Here is a 16,466-nt window from a genome sequence, read left to right as displayed (position 1 = left end):
AGCGTGGTCATGTCGTCCTGCCTCCTCTTGACCCGTGTGGTCGTGTCCTCGTCCTGCATCCTCTCGACCCGCGTGGTCGTGTCCTTTTCCTGCATCCTCTCGACCCACGTGGTCGTGTCTTCGTCCTGCCTCCTCTCGACTCACGAGGTCGAGTCCTCGTCCTTCCTCCTCTCGACCCGCGTGGTCGTGTCCTCGTCCTGTTTCCTCTCGACCCATGTGGTCATGTCCTCGTCCTGCCTCCTCTCGACCCGCGTGGTCGTGTCCTCTTCCTGTTTCCTCTCGACCCACGTGGTCGTGTCCTTGTCCTGTTTCCTCTCGACCCGTGTGGTAGTGTCCTCGTCCTGCCTCCTCTCGACTCACAAGGTCGAGTCCTCGTCCTTCCTCCTCTCGACCCGCGTGGTCGTGTCCTCTTCCTGTTTCCTCCCGACCCACGTGGTCGTGTCCTCGTCCTGTTTCCTCTCGACCCGTGTGGTCGTGTCCTCGTCCTGCCTCCCCTCGACCCGTGTGGTAGTGTCCTCGTCATGCCTCCTCTCGACCCACGTTGTCGTGTCCTCATCCTGTTTCCTCTCAACCCGCGTGGTTGTGTCCTCGTCCTGCCTCCTCTCGACCCGCATGGTAGTGTCCTCGTCCTGTTTCCTCTCGACCAGCGTGGTTATGTCGTCCTGCCTCCTCTCGACCCGCGTGGTCGTGTCCTTGTCTTGCATCCTCTCAACCCACGTGGTCGTGTCTTCGTCCTGCCTCCTCTCGACGTCGTGTCCTCGTCCTGCCTCCTCTCAAACTTGTCCTCCCATGTGCTCATCCCGCCACCATTCCATAGTTGATTGTCATTCGGTATTTTTCTTTTTCCAGAGATTTAAGAATTCCCTTCGGCCGCTGAACTCCTGGCGCACCTCCAGCGAGCAGTGGGATCAGACTCATGAAATCATTGATGTTCCCTACACCGTGAATTTGACCAACCAGGACTTCAGTGACCTTGTGTGGCAGGACAGGGGCAGCAGCGAGGACTGAGGTGTCTGGGGACTATAAACATCTGGCTTCTCAATCATGCTGCCATCTTGGGATGGATGCTCGCTGGGTACGAGCCGTCCATTCTGCACCAGGAGGTGTTATGTTTATATCCTCTGTATGTCGGCCGGTTCTGTCAGCTCTGGATAACGATCCCTCAGCGGGAACCATCCTCCGCAATCCTTGTCATACAAGGGACTTCTCTACTCAAGACACTGGTTATAGGGTCACATCTGGCCAAAGCCATCGGGGGGGCTAAGTATGGCGGCCGGACTCTACAGGGTACTCCTGGAGCCAGAATAGAGCAATTTTTGGCTATAGTTATAAATCAGGAACCCGGGGCCCCACAGAATCAGCCATAAGTCCTCGCAGGAAGGGGTGGATATTGTACTGATGAGACGCAGCTGGAGGATGGGGGTGCTCACCTGAGGAATACTCCCAATATCTGCTGCCCTCAGTGGCCATGTGTTTATCGATTACCCACTCAGATCGAGTGACCGCGCTGCAGAGGAGTCGTCTGTGGCAGCGGGGGAGGAGCCTACGAACCAGAGGACATCGGACTTCTCCATGATCCGGCACCGCAGCATCTTCCTGGGAATTGCACTAGATTGACCCGAGGTCAGAATCAGCGCGGTGTCGGACTGCAGACTGGGGGGCTCTGCAGGGACCACTGTGACTCGTAGATTTGGGAGTCATTCAACATTTGTGATGGTTTTGACTGTTCTGATTATTTGTAAACAGGAATTAAACGATTTGTATTAAAATAAGTGATTTTGGAAGCAGCAGGTGCAGGGGGCAGCGTACCGTACAGCCCACCCCTGGACCGCCAGCACTGCGGCGTCAGCTGTGGAATGTGATCATGAGAACCCATAGACCATCACCCTGGAGGGATTTTCAATGACTGTTTTGCTGCCAATATTCAGTGCTGCTGTCCACACGGACAATTCCCGGTGACGCCATCGTCCGTCCTCTCAACTACATTTTTTTATTTGAAAGGAGGAAAAAAACTCATTTGTAAAAAAATAATAATTCTAGTCACCGAGACCCAAGATGTTACGACGTTTTCAATGTTTGGAGGAGGAGGAGGCAGTGTGCGCCAGGGGTTCGTGCGCGCCGGGGCGTGTGTGTGTGTGTCGGAGTTCATGTGCTCCGGGGCTTGTGTGTGTCGGAGTTTGTGTGCATCAGGGTTCGTGTGCGCCAGGGCTTCGTGTGTGTCAGGGTTCGTGCGCGCCGGGGCTTGTGTGTGTGTCGGAGTTCATGTGCGCCGGGGCTTGTGTGTGTGTCGGAGTTTGTGTGCATCAGGGTTCGTGTGCGCCAGGGCTTCGTGTGTGTCAGGGTTCGTGCGCGCCGGGGCTTGTGTGTGTGTCGGAGTTCATGTGCGCCGGGGCTTGTGTGTGTGTCGGAGTTTGTGTGCATCAGGGTTCGTGTGCGCCAGGGCTTCGTGTGTGTCAGGGTTCGTGCGCGCCGGGGCTTGTGTGTGTGTCGGAGTTCATGTGCGCCGGGGCTTGTGTGTGTGTCGGAGTTTGTGTGCATCAGGGTTCGTGTGCGCCAGGGCCTGTGTGTGTGTCGGGGCTCGTCGGCGCTGGGGTTCGGGTCCGTCGGGGCTCGTGTGCGCGCTGGGGCTCGTGTGCGCGCTGGGGCTCGTGTGCATCGGGATTCGTGTGTGTGTGTCAAGGTTTGTATGCGCCGGGGCTCGTGTGCGCTGGGGTTCATGTGTGTGTCGGGGTTTGTATGCGCCGGGGTCTGTGTGTCGGGGCTCATGTGCGCTGGGGTTTGTGTGTGTGTGTCGGGACTCGTGTGTATGTTGGGACTTTTGCTCATGGATTGTTTATTTTTATACCATTTAGGCTTTTTATTGCATCTTTTGATAAGCTAATTCTTGGTAAATCAGGAGAATTAATTTTATATTTTGATGGATTGGACTTTTACGGAGATAAAAATGTGCACATTTATCGATAGTTCTTTATGTTTAATGGTGTAACAAGGGGGCAATTTACCTGTTATATTTTACATTTTTCCTATATTTCACGGTCTCCTCTGAACAGCAGCCAGAAACTGGCGCTCACATGAGACCCACCATGACAGGCACAAGGTCAGTCGGCAGCCCCCTGGGGGGTCATAACACATCGGCACCCCGCAATCACATGGTGGGTGCATGGAATGACGTCCCCCAGACCAGCACCCGATGACTATCGCAGCCATCATCTGCTGGGAAAGATGTAGAGTCTGAGGCCGCACTAAAGTCAAGGGGCGACAGAGGCCATAACGGTACGTCATAGGCCAGTAAGGGGTTAAACAACATTGGATTTCCAGTCTCCAACTTTAAGATCTCTGCTTTCTGTCATTCCTGTATCAGACACAAATCCCATCATGATATTTCTCTATACTGATACATTGTAATAAAGCGTCATCTCGAGGAAGACATTGTCGGCACAGATACAGTGGCTTGTGAAGGAAATTCCCCTCCCCCAGCATTTTTTGTGTGTTTTGCATCAGTTCATATAAAGGACACATGTGAGCATTTGCTTTTCTTTTTATTGTGAAGCAAACAACAAATAGGACAAAATAACTGAAAACCTCAGTGTGCGTAACTATTCACGCCCCTAAAGTCAGTACTTTGTAGAGCCTCCTTTTTGCAGTAATCACAGCTGCAGTCGCTTTGGATGAGTCGCCACATCTGATCACTGGGATTTGTGGCCATTCCTCAAGGCAAATCTGCTCCAGCTCCTTCTGGTTAGATGTTTCCTCTGGTGAACAGCGATCACAGAATCTCCAGTGGATGAAGGTCTGGGCTGTGACTCGGCCACTACAGTACATTTCCCCTTCCATCACTCAAGTGTTGCTTTAGCAGTATGCTTTGGGTCTTTGTCTTGTTGTAAGGTGAACCTACGTCGCAGTCTCAAACACTGACAGATGGAAATAGGTTTTGCTCCAGAATATTCCTGTATTTCACACCATCTTCCCCTCGACTCGGACCATTTTCCTTATCCCTGATACCGAAAAACATTCCCACAGCATGATGCCGTCACCATGTTTAACTGTGGGGATGGTGTTCTTGGGGTATTGAGCTGAATTTGTTTGGTGCCAGACGTTAAATTTTGGTCCTCTGACCACAGCACCTTCCCTCCATACATTTTGGGAGTCTCCCACGTCTTTTGGCAAACTCAAAATCGAGCCATACATTTGTGTGTACGTAAAGGCTTTTTCTGCCCACTGTTGCATAAAAGCCCCCTCTATGGAGTGTACGGCTTATTGTGGCCGTATGGACAGATGCTCCAGTCTCTGCTTGGGAACTCTGCAGCTCCTTCTGGGATAGCTGTGGTCTCTGTGCTGCCTCTCTGATTAATGCCCGGGATGACCGTTTTGGCAGGTGACCCTCTCTTTGCCGGTTTGTTGTGGTACCATGTACTTTCCATTTGATGGTGCTCCAGGGATCATCAGAGATTGGGAGATTTTTTTACAACCCAATCCGGGCTTGTTCTTCTCGATAACTTTTTGTCCCTGACTTGGTTGGAGATCTCCTTGGTCTTCATGGAGCATTTGGAGATTTCTTTGTTCTTTATGGTGCTGTTTGGAGATCTCCTTGGCCTTCGTGGTGTTGTTTGGAGATCTCCTTGGTCTTCGTGGTGTTGTTTGGAGATCTCCTTGGTCTTCGTGGTGCTGTTTGGAGATCTCCTTGGTCTTCGTGGTGCTGTTTGGAGATCTCCTTGGTCTTCGTGGTGCTGTTTGGAGATCTCCTTGGTCGTCATGCTGCTGTTTGGAGATCTCATTGGTCGTCATGCTGCTGTTTGGAGATCTCCTTGGTCTTCATGCTGCTGTTTGGTAGTGGTGCCTCTTGTTAATGGTGTTGCAGCCTTTGTGCCCTTTCAGAGAGGGTAAAGTGTATTTCCTGACAGACATGTGACACTTACATTGCACACTAAGCATGGCACTTATGAAGGGCATTGATTGCACCAGGGACTTAAGGGGTGAATACATATGCACACACCAATGTTTAGTTATTTGATCCCATAAACTTTTGCCAATATATTTCTCACTTCACCAATTTAGACTGTAGTGCTGATGCGTCACACACATTTGACTACAAAAATACTGACACAGGTTGTAATGTAAGAAAAGCCAAGGGTGTGAATACTTTCACAAACCACAGTACATTGTACCAACCCCTCAGCTGTGAGATCATCATCTGCACTGATACACTGTACCGACCCCCTCAGCTGTGGGAGCAGGACGCGCTCTCTTCAGATCACGATGCGACCACGGCGGTTAATAAATAGCATTTTCTTGGTTTTATTGTTGTGGCTTCCGGCATGCCTGACTGCAGCAAAGAATACAGAAAGAAATAAAACATCAGACAAACGTCCCACAGAAACCCCCAGACCCACAGCGCCCTCCACAGGTAGAAATCTGCAATGCCCTCTTCAGGGTTTTCGGATTTTTTTTTTTGGTGGCAAAGGGAGGAAAGATTCCCAGAAGCCATGCATAGCGTAGCGGGGGGAGGCCGTAACTGGAGGGGCGAAGTAACGAGGATGAGCCGCCTGCGCCCCGGCCCCCCGCAGTGATTGCACGTGCAAGGCCTGCTCTGGGGGGCTCACGTGGGGAATCGTCCGGTCCTGGCCTCGCCGCCTCCTGCCCCCCGCCGTGTCCTGCGCTCTGAGGACCACAACGAGCGTCTATTTCTTTGGCTTCTTAAAGATATTGAGCGACAGCTTCTTCTTGCCAGAGTTGGGGTCGTTGTCCTCCCCCGTGGAGCCGCCGCCGTCCTCCTCTCCGGGGCTTTTCTTGGCGGCCAGCTGTGGGATCCGTGTGCTCTTGGTGTGGTTGTGCCTGGCCTCCGATCCGGGAGACGGCGTGTCGGCTTCAGTGGAGCTCGGACTGTGGGATCGGGAAGAGTCGGAGTGGTGGGATCCCGTGCCCACCAGGCTGATCTCTCCTAAGCTGCAGGACTTCTCATCCAGCTTCTGCTCCGCTTGGGGGCTGTCAGAAAGTCTCTGCAGGGCCCCCCCAACATTGGACAGTTCCAGCTGACGGTTTCCACCATTGGGGGTTTGACTACTGGACGGCAGCTCCTCCAAGGCTCGCTGAGACAGACAGGATCTGGAGCTGGGGATCTTATTGAGCCGCGGATCCCCCAGATACGGGATGGATGATTCCGAATCCGAACGACTCAGGTCCCTGAGAAATAAGCAGATTAAACCATTAGAGAGAGCGGGGGGGAACCACACCGCCCCATCATACAGGGCGAGGGAGGGACCGCACCACCCCATCATACAGAGCGGGGGAGGGACCGTACCACCCCATCATACAGAGCGGGGAGGGACTGTACCACCCCATCATACAGAGCGGGGGAGGGACCGTACCACCCCATCATACAGAGCGGGGGAGGGACCGTACCACCCCATCATACAGAGCGGGGGAGGGACCACACCGCCCCATCATACAGGGCGAGGGAGGGACCGCAACATCCCATCATACAGGGCGAGGGAGGGACCGCACCATCCCATCACACAGGGCAGGGGAGGGACCGCCCCGCCCCATCACACAGGGCGGGGGAGGGACCGCACCATCCCATCACACAGGGCGGGGGAGGGACCGCCCCGCCCCATCACACAGGGTGGGGGAGGGACCACACCGCCCCATCACACAGGGCAAGGGAGCGACTGCACCACCCCATCATACAGAGCAGGCAGGAGCCGCCCATCACACCATGCATAGTGGGAGAGCCCATAAATCCGCAATACATAGGATGACTCTATGGTAAGTGGAGGTTAGGGGGGTGCGGACTGATAGGACCATGGGGGTGAGAGGTCAATCAGCATGTAAACTGTCAGGCTCAGCCCCGGGGGCTTCATTATGTAAGTGCAGGACGTGGGCGCAGCGCCAGTGTCTGCCGTCCAGGAGCAGCGCTACTTCCCCGCCGTCTGCTGTCAGTGTGGTCGCACGGGATCGGGAAGGATTCTACAAATTACTGCGAATCCTCCGCCACTTGTGACTGTTTAGTGAGGAACACGCAGGTGACCGCGGCGACCTGCAGCCATCGGAGCCGCCGTCTGCATCGCCTTCTATGTACGAAAATGGCAGAAATGCCGAGAGCTCTGCACTGCGGACCCCACGTAAGAAATCCACGGCCCACCCAGATCACCTGACACTAACCCCTCAGATGCTGGAGCAAAATTATCACTACAGATTACATACACAGCACAGGATAAGATGGCATCCTCCGGTCACCTCCAGAGCTGCACTCACTGTTACATCATGTCTTATCCTCCAGTCACCTCCAGAGCTGCAGTCACTATTCTGTTGTTACATCATGTCTTATCCTCCAGTCACCTCCAGAGCTGCACTCACTGTTACATCGTGTCGTATCCTCCAGTCACCTCCAGAGCTGCAGTCACTATTCTGCTGTTACATCGTGTCGTATCCTCCAGTCACCTCCAGAGCTGCAGTCACTATTCTGCTGTTACATCGTGTCTTATTCTCCAGTCACCCCCAGAGCTGCGGTCACTATTGTGCTGTTACATCGTGTCGTATCCTCCAGTCACCTCCAGAGCTGCAGTCACTATTCTGCTGTTACATCGTGTCGAATCCTCCAGTCACCTCCAGAGCTGCACTCACTATTCACAGCAGGAGGAAACTCATGTGACGTCTGAGGTTACTAATTGCTGATGTTTGTGTAAGTACGTCAAGGGTTAATGCCGGCTTTGAGAGGGGTGAACTCCATGAAGCAGTTAGTCGGCACAGCACACGGGGCACAGCCGTCAGTGATCGCACAGCAGCCGTCAGTGATCGCACAGCAGCCGTCAGTGATCGCACAGCAGCCGTCAGTGATCGCACAGCAGCCGTCAGTGATCGCACAGCACATAAGGCACAGCAGCAGTCAGTGATCGCACAGCAGCAGTCAGTGATCGCACAGCACATAAGGCACAGCAGCAGTCAGTGATCGCACAGCAGCAGTCAGTGATCGCACAGCAGCAGTCAGTGATCGCACAGCAGCAGTCAGTGATCGCACAGCAGCAGTCAGTGATCGCACAGCACATAAGGCACAGCAGCAGTCAGTGATCGCACAGCAGCAGTCAGTGATCGCACAGCAGCAGTCAGTGATCGCACAGCAGCAGTCAGTGATCGCACAGCAGCAGTCAGTGATCGCACAGCAGCAGTCAGTGATCGCACAGCAGCAGTCAGTGATCGCACAGCAGCAGTCAGTGATCGCACAGCAGCAGTCAGTGATCGCACAGCAGCAGTCAGTGATCGCACAGCAGCAGTCAGTGATCGCACAGCAGCAGTCAGTGATCGCACAGCAGCAGTCAGTGATCGCACAGCAGCAGTCAGTGATCGCACAGCAGCAGTCAGTGATCGCACAGCAGCAGTCAGTGATCGCACAGCAGCAGTCAGTGATCGCACAGCAGCAGTCAGTGATCGCACAGCAGCAGTCAGTGATCGCACAGCAGCAGTCAGTGATCGCACAGCAGCAGTCAGTGATCGCACAGCAGCAGTCAGTGATCGCACAGCAGCAGTCAGTGATCGCACAGCAGCAGTCAGTGATCGCACAGCAGCAGTCAGTGATCGCACAGCAGCAGTCAGTGATCGCACAGCAGCAGTCAGTGATCGCACAGCAGCAGTCAGTGATCGCACAGCAGCAGTCAGTGATCGCACAGCAGCAGTCAGTGATCGCACAGCACACGGGGCACAGCAGTCAGTGATCGCACAGCACATGGGGCACAGCAGTCAGTGATCGCACAGCACACGGGGCACAGCAGTCAGTGATCGCACAGCAGCAGTCAGTGATCGCACAGCACACGGGGCACAGCAGTCAGTGATCGCACAGCAGCAGTCAGAGATCGCACAGCACACAGGGCACAGCAGTCAGTGATCGCACAGCAGCAGTCAGTGGTCACACAGCACACAGGGCACAGCCGTCAGTAATCACACAGCTCACAGGGCACAGCAGTCAGTGATCGCACAGCACACGGGGCACAGCCGTTAGTGATCGCACAGCAGCAGTGATTGCTCAGCACACAGCAGTCAGTGATCGCACAGCACACGGGGCACAGCAGTCAGTGATCACACAGCTCACGGGGCACAGCAGTCAGTGATCGCACAGCACACGGGGCACAGCCGTTAGTGATCACACAGCACACCGCACAGTGGTCAGTGATCGCACAGCGGTCAGTGATCGCACAGCACACGGGGCACAGCGGTCAGTGTTTGCACAGCACACTGCACAGCACACCGCACAGCGGTCAGGCTCGGCACGCTCATGCAACTCTACCCAACGCTAGGAGAGCGGCAGGGGATCCCGGAGGTGAGATCCGGCGGGGGCAGGTCGGGCAGAGAGTCCATCTGCAGGTAGTAGGTGGTGGAGTGGTGGTAGTAGACGGGCAGGGAGTGCGGCCCGGGTGGCGGTGGGGGGCACGCGGAGCTGCTGGAGGGGTAATGCTCCGAGCTGAACGACTGCCCGTGAGAGAGGCTGCGCATACGGTGCAGCGACACTTTGCTGGGTCGGTAGTGGACGGGGGGGCTGGCCTCAGACTGGCCGACCACGAGACCTTCTACCAACCTCTGAGATCCCATGGTGGAGTGCGGAGAGTCCGTGTGCCGCTGCCGGAGCGAGGGCGCTGCGGAGAGAAGAGACGGCACAATGTCAGCGATGCTCTGCCGGGACCCCCGGCCCTCCCAGTTCACCATGACTTCCCCAGCATGCACAGCAGTGGAGTGACCATGCCGCCATATGCAAAGCTATGGCGCTACAGACCGGATTAGAGTCCGGCAGCCCCATGTAAGCAGAGTGTGGACGAGACGCCTCCTCGGGGTCGGGACAGTACTGGGCGCTCAGCTCTCACCATCACATTACCTGTGGATGATGGGAGTAGTGATACACTGTGAGCTCTGGGGATAAGGAGGCTGGTACGTGGCCCATTGTAGGAGCTGGTCTGATCGGACCCCCATGTGAGGGTGGATGGTGGTGGGGCCTGGGGGCAGCAGTGGGCAGCCCATGCTCGGTGGTCCGCCCCTCCCCCGCTGTTAGATGCCCGTGCACATTCGCAGCAGCAGGAAAGTGAAGGGTTACAGGAGAGAGACGAGAACATGGAGCAAACCAGAGAACTTCCAGAGGGCAGAATCCTCGGAGCAGGTGGACGGGCGCTCGCTGTACCGGCGACCCATGAGCCAGGCGGCATCTGTGCCAACCGGGAGAGAAACGTTTCAGTGAGGGAGATATGGGGCGACACGACCACCTGCATCACCCCCCGGAGAGCCGCACCAGGCAGGACGTGGCACCGGCGGCCGTGTCACCCGTCAACAGGCCGTGTCACCTGTCATCAGGCCCTGCCGGGAGCCACTGGATACAGCCCGTCACCTCCGCTGCACATCTCCTCCGTACCCGCTCACTGCACCACTCTTCACGGCCGTCTTGTGCTGCACCCTCATGCTGCACACCCCCTCCGCCATCCCATGCTGCACCCCTCTTTCTCCACTGTCCCATACTGCCATACTGCACACCCCCTCTGCCATCCCGCGCCCCGCCCCTCCTAGCCCCACCCTCCTCCTAGCCCCACCCCCGCACACTTACACTGCATGCTGAGTGGAGACACGAGCTCCTCGTCCAGGTCGTCCATGTCGTCCGTCATGATGAAGGGGGCGGGGGCAGGCCGGGCTCCGACCATCAGGCTGGGGTCGATGTTCAGCGAGGTCATCAGGACGAGCAGCCCGGGGTTATTAACGATCTGGAAGCCGCAGAGCATCTCAATCTGCTGCCAGCGATGCAGCCGCTCTCGTAGGGCCGCCGTCACCTCACTGAGGGCCTGCCTGGGGGACGGCAGAGGTCAGCCACATGGAAGACCACCGCAACATGATGTCCCGACATACAGAAGAGACCCCGGATAGCGTCCCCACACCTGCTACATAAACTAGTGGTGGGGGAGTCACCGGCAGGGGGCGCAGAGCCTGGCAGGAATGGGTAGGGGGTGGGAGAGGGAGGTTTTGCAGAGCACAGCAAGGGGAAGGGGGGGGGGGGAGTCGAGGAGTGCGGAGTGGAGCCTGGCGTGGGGGGGGCAGACGAGAGGCGCGGAGCCTGGCGTGGGGGGGGCAGACGAGAGGCGCGGAGCCTGGCGTGGGGGGGGCAGACGAGAGGCGCGGAGCCCGGCAGGGGGGCAGACGAGAGGCGCGGAGCCCGGCAGGGGGGCAGACGAGAGGCGCGGAGCCCGGCAGGGGGGCAGACGAGAGGCGCGGAGCCCGGCAGGGGGGCAGACGAGAGGCGCGGAGCCCGGCAGGGGGGCAGACGAGAGGCGCGGAGCCCGGCAGGGGGGCAGACGAGAGGCGCGGAGCCCGGCAGGGGGGCAGACGAGAGGCGCGGAGCCCGGCAGGGGGGCAGACGAGAGGCGCGGAGCCCGGCAGGGGGGCAGACGAGGGACGCGGAGCCCGTCAGGGGGGCAGACGAGGGGCGCGGAGCCCGGCAGGGTGGCACGGAGCCCAGAGGGGGGCAGACGAGGGGCCGGCCAGCACCATTGTTACAGACTTACTTTGCAGACAGGATCTTGTGGTCCACGTCATCCAGCGATGAGGAGTGCGCCACGTGGAACGTCCCGAATAACGTGTTCCTCTTCTTCTTTATCTTCTCTGCCTAATAGGAAACCAAAGAGAAGGTGAAGGAGTCGGCGGGGGCTGGAGGGTGAGGCGGCATCAGGAACCCCCGGACCCTCACCCCTTCCTTGGCCAGCATCAGCTGCTTCTCAGCGTTCTGCTTCTTGATGTTGTAGTACTGGACCTCCACCTCGTGCGTCAGCTGCAGCCATTTCTGGAGAGATTCGGGGGCCGACCAGTTACTGTGAGACTCCAGCTCCTTCTCTGCGTTCTTCAGAGCCATGCGCACCTGCCGGGGGCAAACAGGCGACGTCAGGGGGCAACAAGGTACCAGGGGGCACAGGGGACACAAAACACCTACAGGCCTTGTGCCAGGGCAAGAGGGCGACACGGGGCGTTACCCAGGACACGGTAATATGGGGTAATGGGGATACGTGGGGGCGACTCGGGGGGTCTTCTCCAGGGCACTGGTAATAAGGGGTAATGGGGATTCGTGGGGCCGACTCTGGGGTCTTCTCCAGGGCACTGGTAATACGGGGTAATGGGGATACGTGGGGCGACTCGGGGGTCTTCTCCAGGGTACTTGTAATACGGGGTAATGGGGATACGTGGGGGCGACTCGGGGGTCTTCTCCAGGGTACTTTTAATACAGCGTTCTAGTGAAATATGTATATATGAACAGTATATATGTGAAGTGAACCATGTATAGGTGTATTGTGTGACTAGTATTGTAACATCTGTCCTGAAGGCTGCAGGTCTCACCCAGGTGTTAATATGCATTCTCCTGAGACAGCAGACTTCTGTCTCCAATCTCACCAGGGGGTCGTGCTGGGAACCAAGAAAGGGAACATTTGACACCTCCTAGCTCTTTGAAAAGAGATGTCAATTACAGCCTGACACTATCTATCTGTGGGAAGCTTTACACAAAGAAGTCTCAGAGAAAATAATATATTCATTGGGGGCGAGGCCATGGTCCAAGCAAAACCAATCTATTAGAATATCAACTTGAGGGGCTGGTATAGAAATCTGACGTCCATGGTGACTCTCTAAATTTGGCTTGTATACATTCAAAATTGTTCACATGTGAGGGTCAGCCTAGCTGATGTGTTCCAGTCCATATTCATCCTACCCTCAGGGAGCAGAAGCAGACTACCAGTTCGCTATTTCTGTTAGTTTTCTCCTGTTTCTTTTATACTGTTTTGCATAAGTTTTATGTCTTTTTATTTCCATATTTTTATACCTTTTTCTTACTGTAAGCACTGTACCTTTTTGTATTAAAGCATACAACTTTAACAAGTTGAACCTTGTATGTTCTAAAGAATCCATAGCCTTTAACTGTGTGATCCATATGAGTGGTAGACAGTATTAGTAATATTTCTGGGACTCATTGCCCGTGTATTCGGTGAGTGGTGGCAGCGTGTATGAGCGGGTGTGTGGCCTGGGTCGGTGTGTGATTTACGCTCCCATTACAGCATAGTACAGGGGTTGAATGCTGGACTGAGAGAGGGGAGATAGATTAACCCTTGCAGGCGCAACCCCAAGTCACGTGCTGAGAGCGGGTACGTAACGAATTGGTGGGATCCGTGACACAGGGTAATGGGGATGCATGGGGGACTCGTGGGTCTTCTCCAGGACACTGGTAATACGGGGTAATGGAGATACGTGGGGGCGACTCGGGGGTCTTCTCCAGGACACTGGTAATATGGTGTAATGGGGATACATGGGGGGACTCGGGGGTCTTCCCCAGGACACTGGTAATATGGTGTAATGGGGATACATGGGGGGATTCGGGGGTCTTCTCCAGGACACTGGTAATATGGTGTAATGGGGATACATGGGGGGAGTCGGGGGTCTTCCCCAGGACACTGGTAATATGGTGTAATGGGGATACATGGGGGGATTCGGGGGTCTTCTCCAGGACACTGGTAATATGGTGTAATGGGGATACGTGGGGGGACTTGGGGGTCTTCACCAGGGCACTGGTAATAGATAGTAATGGGGATACATGGGGGGACTCGGGGGTCTTCTCCAGGACACTGGTAATATGGTGTAATGGGGATACGTGGGGGGACTCGGGGGGGGTCTTCTCCATGATACTGGTAATAGATAGTAATGGGGATACGTGGGGGGGACTCGGGGGTCTTCTCCAGGAGACTGGTAATAGATAGTAATGAGGATACGTGGGGGGACTCGGGGGGGGTCTTCTCCATGATACTGGTAATAGATAGTAATGAGGATACGTGGGGGGACTCGGGGGGTCTTCTCCGGGACACTGGTAATAGATAGTAATGGGGATACGTGGGGGGACTCGGGGGTGTTCTCCAGGACACTGGTAATAGATAGTAATGGGGATACGTGGGGGGACTCGGGGGTCTTCTCTGGGACACTGGTAATACGGGGTAATGGGGGGACTCGGGGGTCTTCTCCGGGACACGGTAATACGGGGTAATGGGGATCCGTGGGGGGACTCGGGGGTCTTCTCACCTGCTCCAGCTCTTGCTCCGCGTACTTCTGCCGGCTCAGCTCGTTCTCCGTGCCCTCCCGCAGCTCTCGCAGCCGCTGCGCCTCCTGTTTGGCCAAACTGATCTCATTCTGCAGCTTCTTCTCCAGATGAACCTTCTCCACCTCCACGGTGCGGTGCTCCTCCTGCGCCTTCTGCAGCCTGGAGAGGACGGGAGCGTTATACGGAGGCAGCGAGCACCATGGGGAATAGTCATCATCAAGCAGACCCCCTCACACTGGGACCTGGACCAGCCCCGAGGGTGGTCGCACTGGATGTGACTGTTCATCAGACTGAGGCCACGGGACGTCCGGCCAGCGCATTGATCTCTCCTCACCACTAGAGGTCGCCGAGGCTGCAGGTCGCTCGTTTCCAGTACGCAGGCACATTGCGGGGATGTGAGAGCAGGGGGCCGCCAGCCCGAGGGTCTCCTGGGGGGGATGTCCTATACAGCTGAGTCACCACTGCTTAAAGGGGAATGACATTTGTGTCCCCACACCCCCAACGTTTCACAGGTGCCCGGGGTCTCAGTGGGAATGTGAGTGGTAAACAAGGGATGGTGGGAGTCCTACTGATTAGTCAGAGTCCTAAATTAACCTAGTTCTGGATGAGGGGGAGACGAGAGAGTGAAGAGCCCCCCCTTGCCACCAGCTATGTCGGGGGTCCGGGTGCTTACAATCCCCATCCTGCCGTCTGTAGGGCGCGTCCTGATGTGGCCCCCGTTCCATGCACAGTGGAGGGTGCAGTGACCGCAGACACGGGGGGACACAGTATATACACCGCCAGCAGAAGAGCCGGCAATCTAAGGGGGGCGCAGAGAGGATGTGAGCGCAGAGGGGCCTAAATATAGCGGCTGCTGCCGGCTCCAGACTGTGTATACACAGAGACAGCGCACACTCAGCTCAGCCGCATCTGACTCGGGGTCACAGGGTGTTTACACAGCGATATATATAGAGCCGGCGCGTAATGGGGGCTCCACTGCAACGGGGGGTTAACGAGGCCTCAACCGTACATGGAGGAGCGTCTCCTGTACAAACCCAAAAGTCAGGAGGAAAGGAGACAGCCAGTCCTGGGAGGACCCTACAGTGCGTCACCCGGCGGACCCCTATAGGAAAGGAGACAACCAGTCCTGGGGAGGACCCCTGCAGTGCGTCACCCGGTGGACCCCTATAGGAAATGAGACAGCCAGTCCTGGGGAGGACCCTAGATTGTGTCACCCGGCGGACCCCTACAGGAAAGGAGACAACCAGTCCTGGGGAGGACCCCTGCAGTGCGTCACCCGGCGGACCCCTATAGGAAAGGAGACAGCCAGTCCTGGGAGGACCCTACAGTGCGTCACCCGGCGGACCCCTATAGGAAAGGAGACAGACCGTCCTGGGGAGGATCCCTACAGCGCGTCACCCGGCGGACCCCTATAGGAAAGGAGACAGCCAGTCCTGGGGAGGACCCCTACAGTGCGTCACCCGGCGGACCCCTATAGGAAAGGAGACAGCCAGCCCTGGGGAGGACCCCTACAGCGCGTCACCCGGCGGACCCCTATAGGAAAGGAGACAGCCAGTCCTGGGGAGGACCCCTACAGTGCGTCACCCGGCAGACCCCTATAGGAAAGGAGACAGCCAGTCCTGGAGAGGACCCCTACAGTGCGTCACCCGGCGGACCCCTATAGGAAAGGAGACAACCAGTCCTGGAGAGGACCCCTACAGCGCGTCACCCGGCGGACCCCTATAGGAAAGGAGACAGCCAGTCCTGGGGAGGACCCCTACAGTGCGCTACCCGGTGGACCCCTATAGGAAAGGAGACAGCCAGTCCTGGGGAGGACCTCTACAGTGCGTCACCCGGCGGACCCCTATAGGAAAGGAGACAGCCAGTCCTGGGGAGGACCCCTACAGTGCGTCACCCGGCAGACCCCTATAGGAAAGGAGACAGCCAGTCCTGGAGAGGACCCCTACAGTGCGTCACCCGGCGGACCCCTATAGGAAAGGAGACAGCCAGTCCTGGGGAGGACCCCTACAGCGTGTCACCCGGTGGACCCCTATAGGAAAGGAGACAGCCAGTCCTGGGGAGGACCCCTACAGCGCGTCACCCGGCGGACCCCTATAGGAAAGGAGACAGCCAGTCCTGGGGAGGACCCCTGCAGTGCGTCACCCGGTGGACCCCTATAGGAAAGGAGACAGCCAGTCCTGGGGATGACCCTACATTGTGTCACCCGGCGGACCCCTACAGGAAAGGAGACAACCAGTCCTGGGGAGGACCCCTGCAGTGCGTCACCCGGTGGACCCCTATAGGAAAGGAGACAGCCAGTCCTGGGGAGGACCCCTACAGCGCGTCACCTGGCGGACCCCTATAGGAAAGGAGACAAGCGGCCTGGGGAGGACCCCTATAG

At 56.8% G+C, this 16,466-nt stretch overlaps 2 protein-coding genes across 5 annotated transcripts in view; one reads left to right on the top strand and one right to left on the bottom strand.

Annotated features, from left to right (window-relative positions):
• LOC143817488 (sodium-dependent proline transporter-like) overlaps nucleotides 1–2,048 on the top strand; it is a 53,930-nt gene extending 51,882 nt beyond the window's left edge. For both annotated transcript variants that reach the window (XM_077298943.1, XM_077298944.1), the window contains exon 15: nucleotides 850–2,048. In XM_077298943.1, coding sequence (XP_077155058.1) covers nucleotides 850–1,008 — 159 coding nt within the window. In that variant the 3' untranslated portion in view covers nucleotides 1,009–2,048. The remainder of the gene's footprint in view (nucleotides 1–849) is intronic.
• Nucleotides 2,049–5,271: 3,223 nt separating this feature from the next.
• Nucleotides 5,272–16,466, bottom strand: part of STIM1 (stromal interaction molecule 1) — a 54,545-nt gene continuing 43,350 nt past the window's right edge. The window contains exons 7-13 of one of the 3 annotated variants that reach the window (XM_077298941.1): nucleotides 14,068–14,245; nucleotides 11,705–11,872; nucleotides 11,523–11,623; nucleotides 10,574–10,809; nucleotides 10,101–10,181; nucleotides 9,563–9,620; nucleotides 5,272–6,180 (exon numbers count right to left, since the gene is read on the bottom strand). In XM_077298941.1, coding sequence (XP_077155056.1) covers nucleotides 5,679–6,180; nucleotides 9,563–9,620; nucleotides 10,101–10,181; nucleotides 10,574–10,809; nucleotides 11,523–11,623; nucleotides 11,705–11,872; nucleotides 14,068–14,245 — 1,324 coding nt within the window. In that variant the 3' untranslated portion in view covers nucleotides 5,272–5,678. Of the gene's footprint in view, nucleotides 6,181–9,274; nucleotides 9,621–10,100; nucleotides 10,182–10,573; nucleotides 10,810–11,522; nucleotides 11,624–11,704; nucleotides 11,873–14,067; nucleotides 14,246–16,466 lie in introns of all 3 variants that reach the window. The other 2 variants (XM_077298942.1, XM_077298940.1) reach the window with 2 other exon arrangements.

The sequence above is a fragment of the Ranitomeya variabilis genome, chromosome 3 (assembly GCF_051348905.1).
Source record: "Ranitomeya variabilis isolate aRanVar5 chromosome 3, aRanVar5.hap1, whole genome shotgun sequence".
NCBI classification, from domain to species: Eukaryota; Metazoa; Chordata; class Amphibia; order Anura; family Dendrobatidae; genus Ranitomeya; species Ranitomeya variabilis.
The sequence above is the reverse complement of the archived record's forward strand: the minus strand, read 5'-3'. Positions and strand labels throughout refer to the sequence as shown.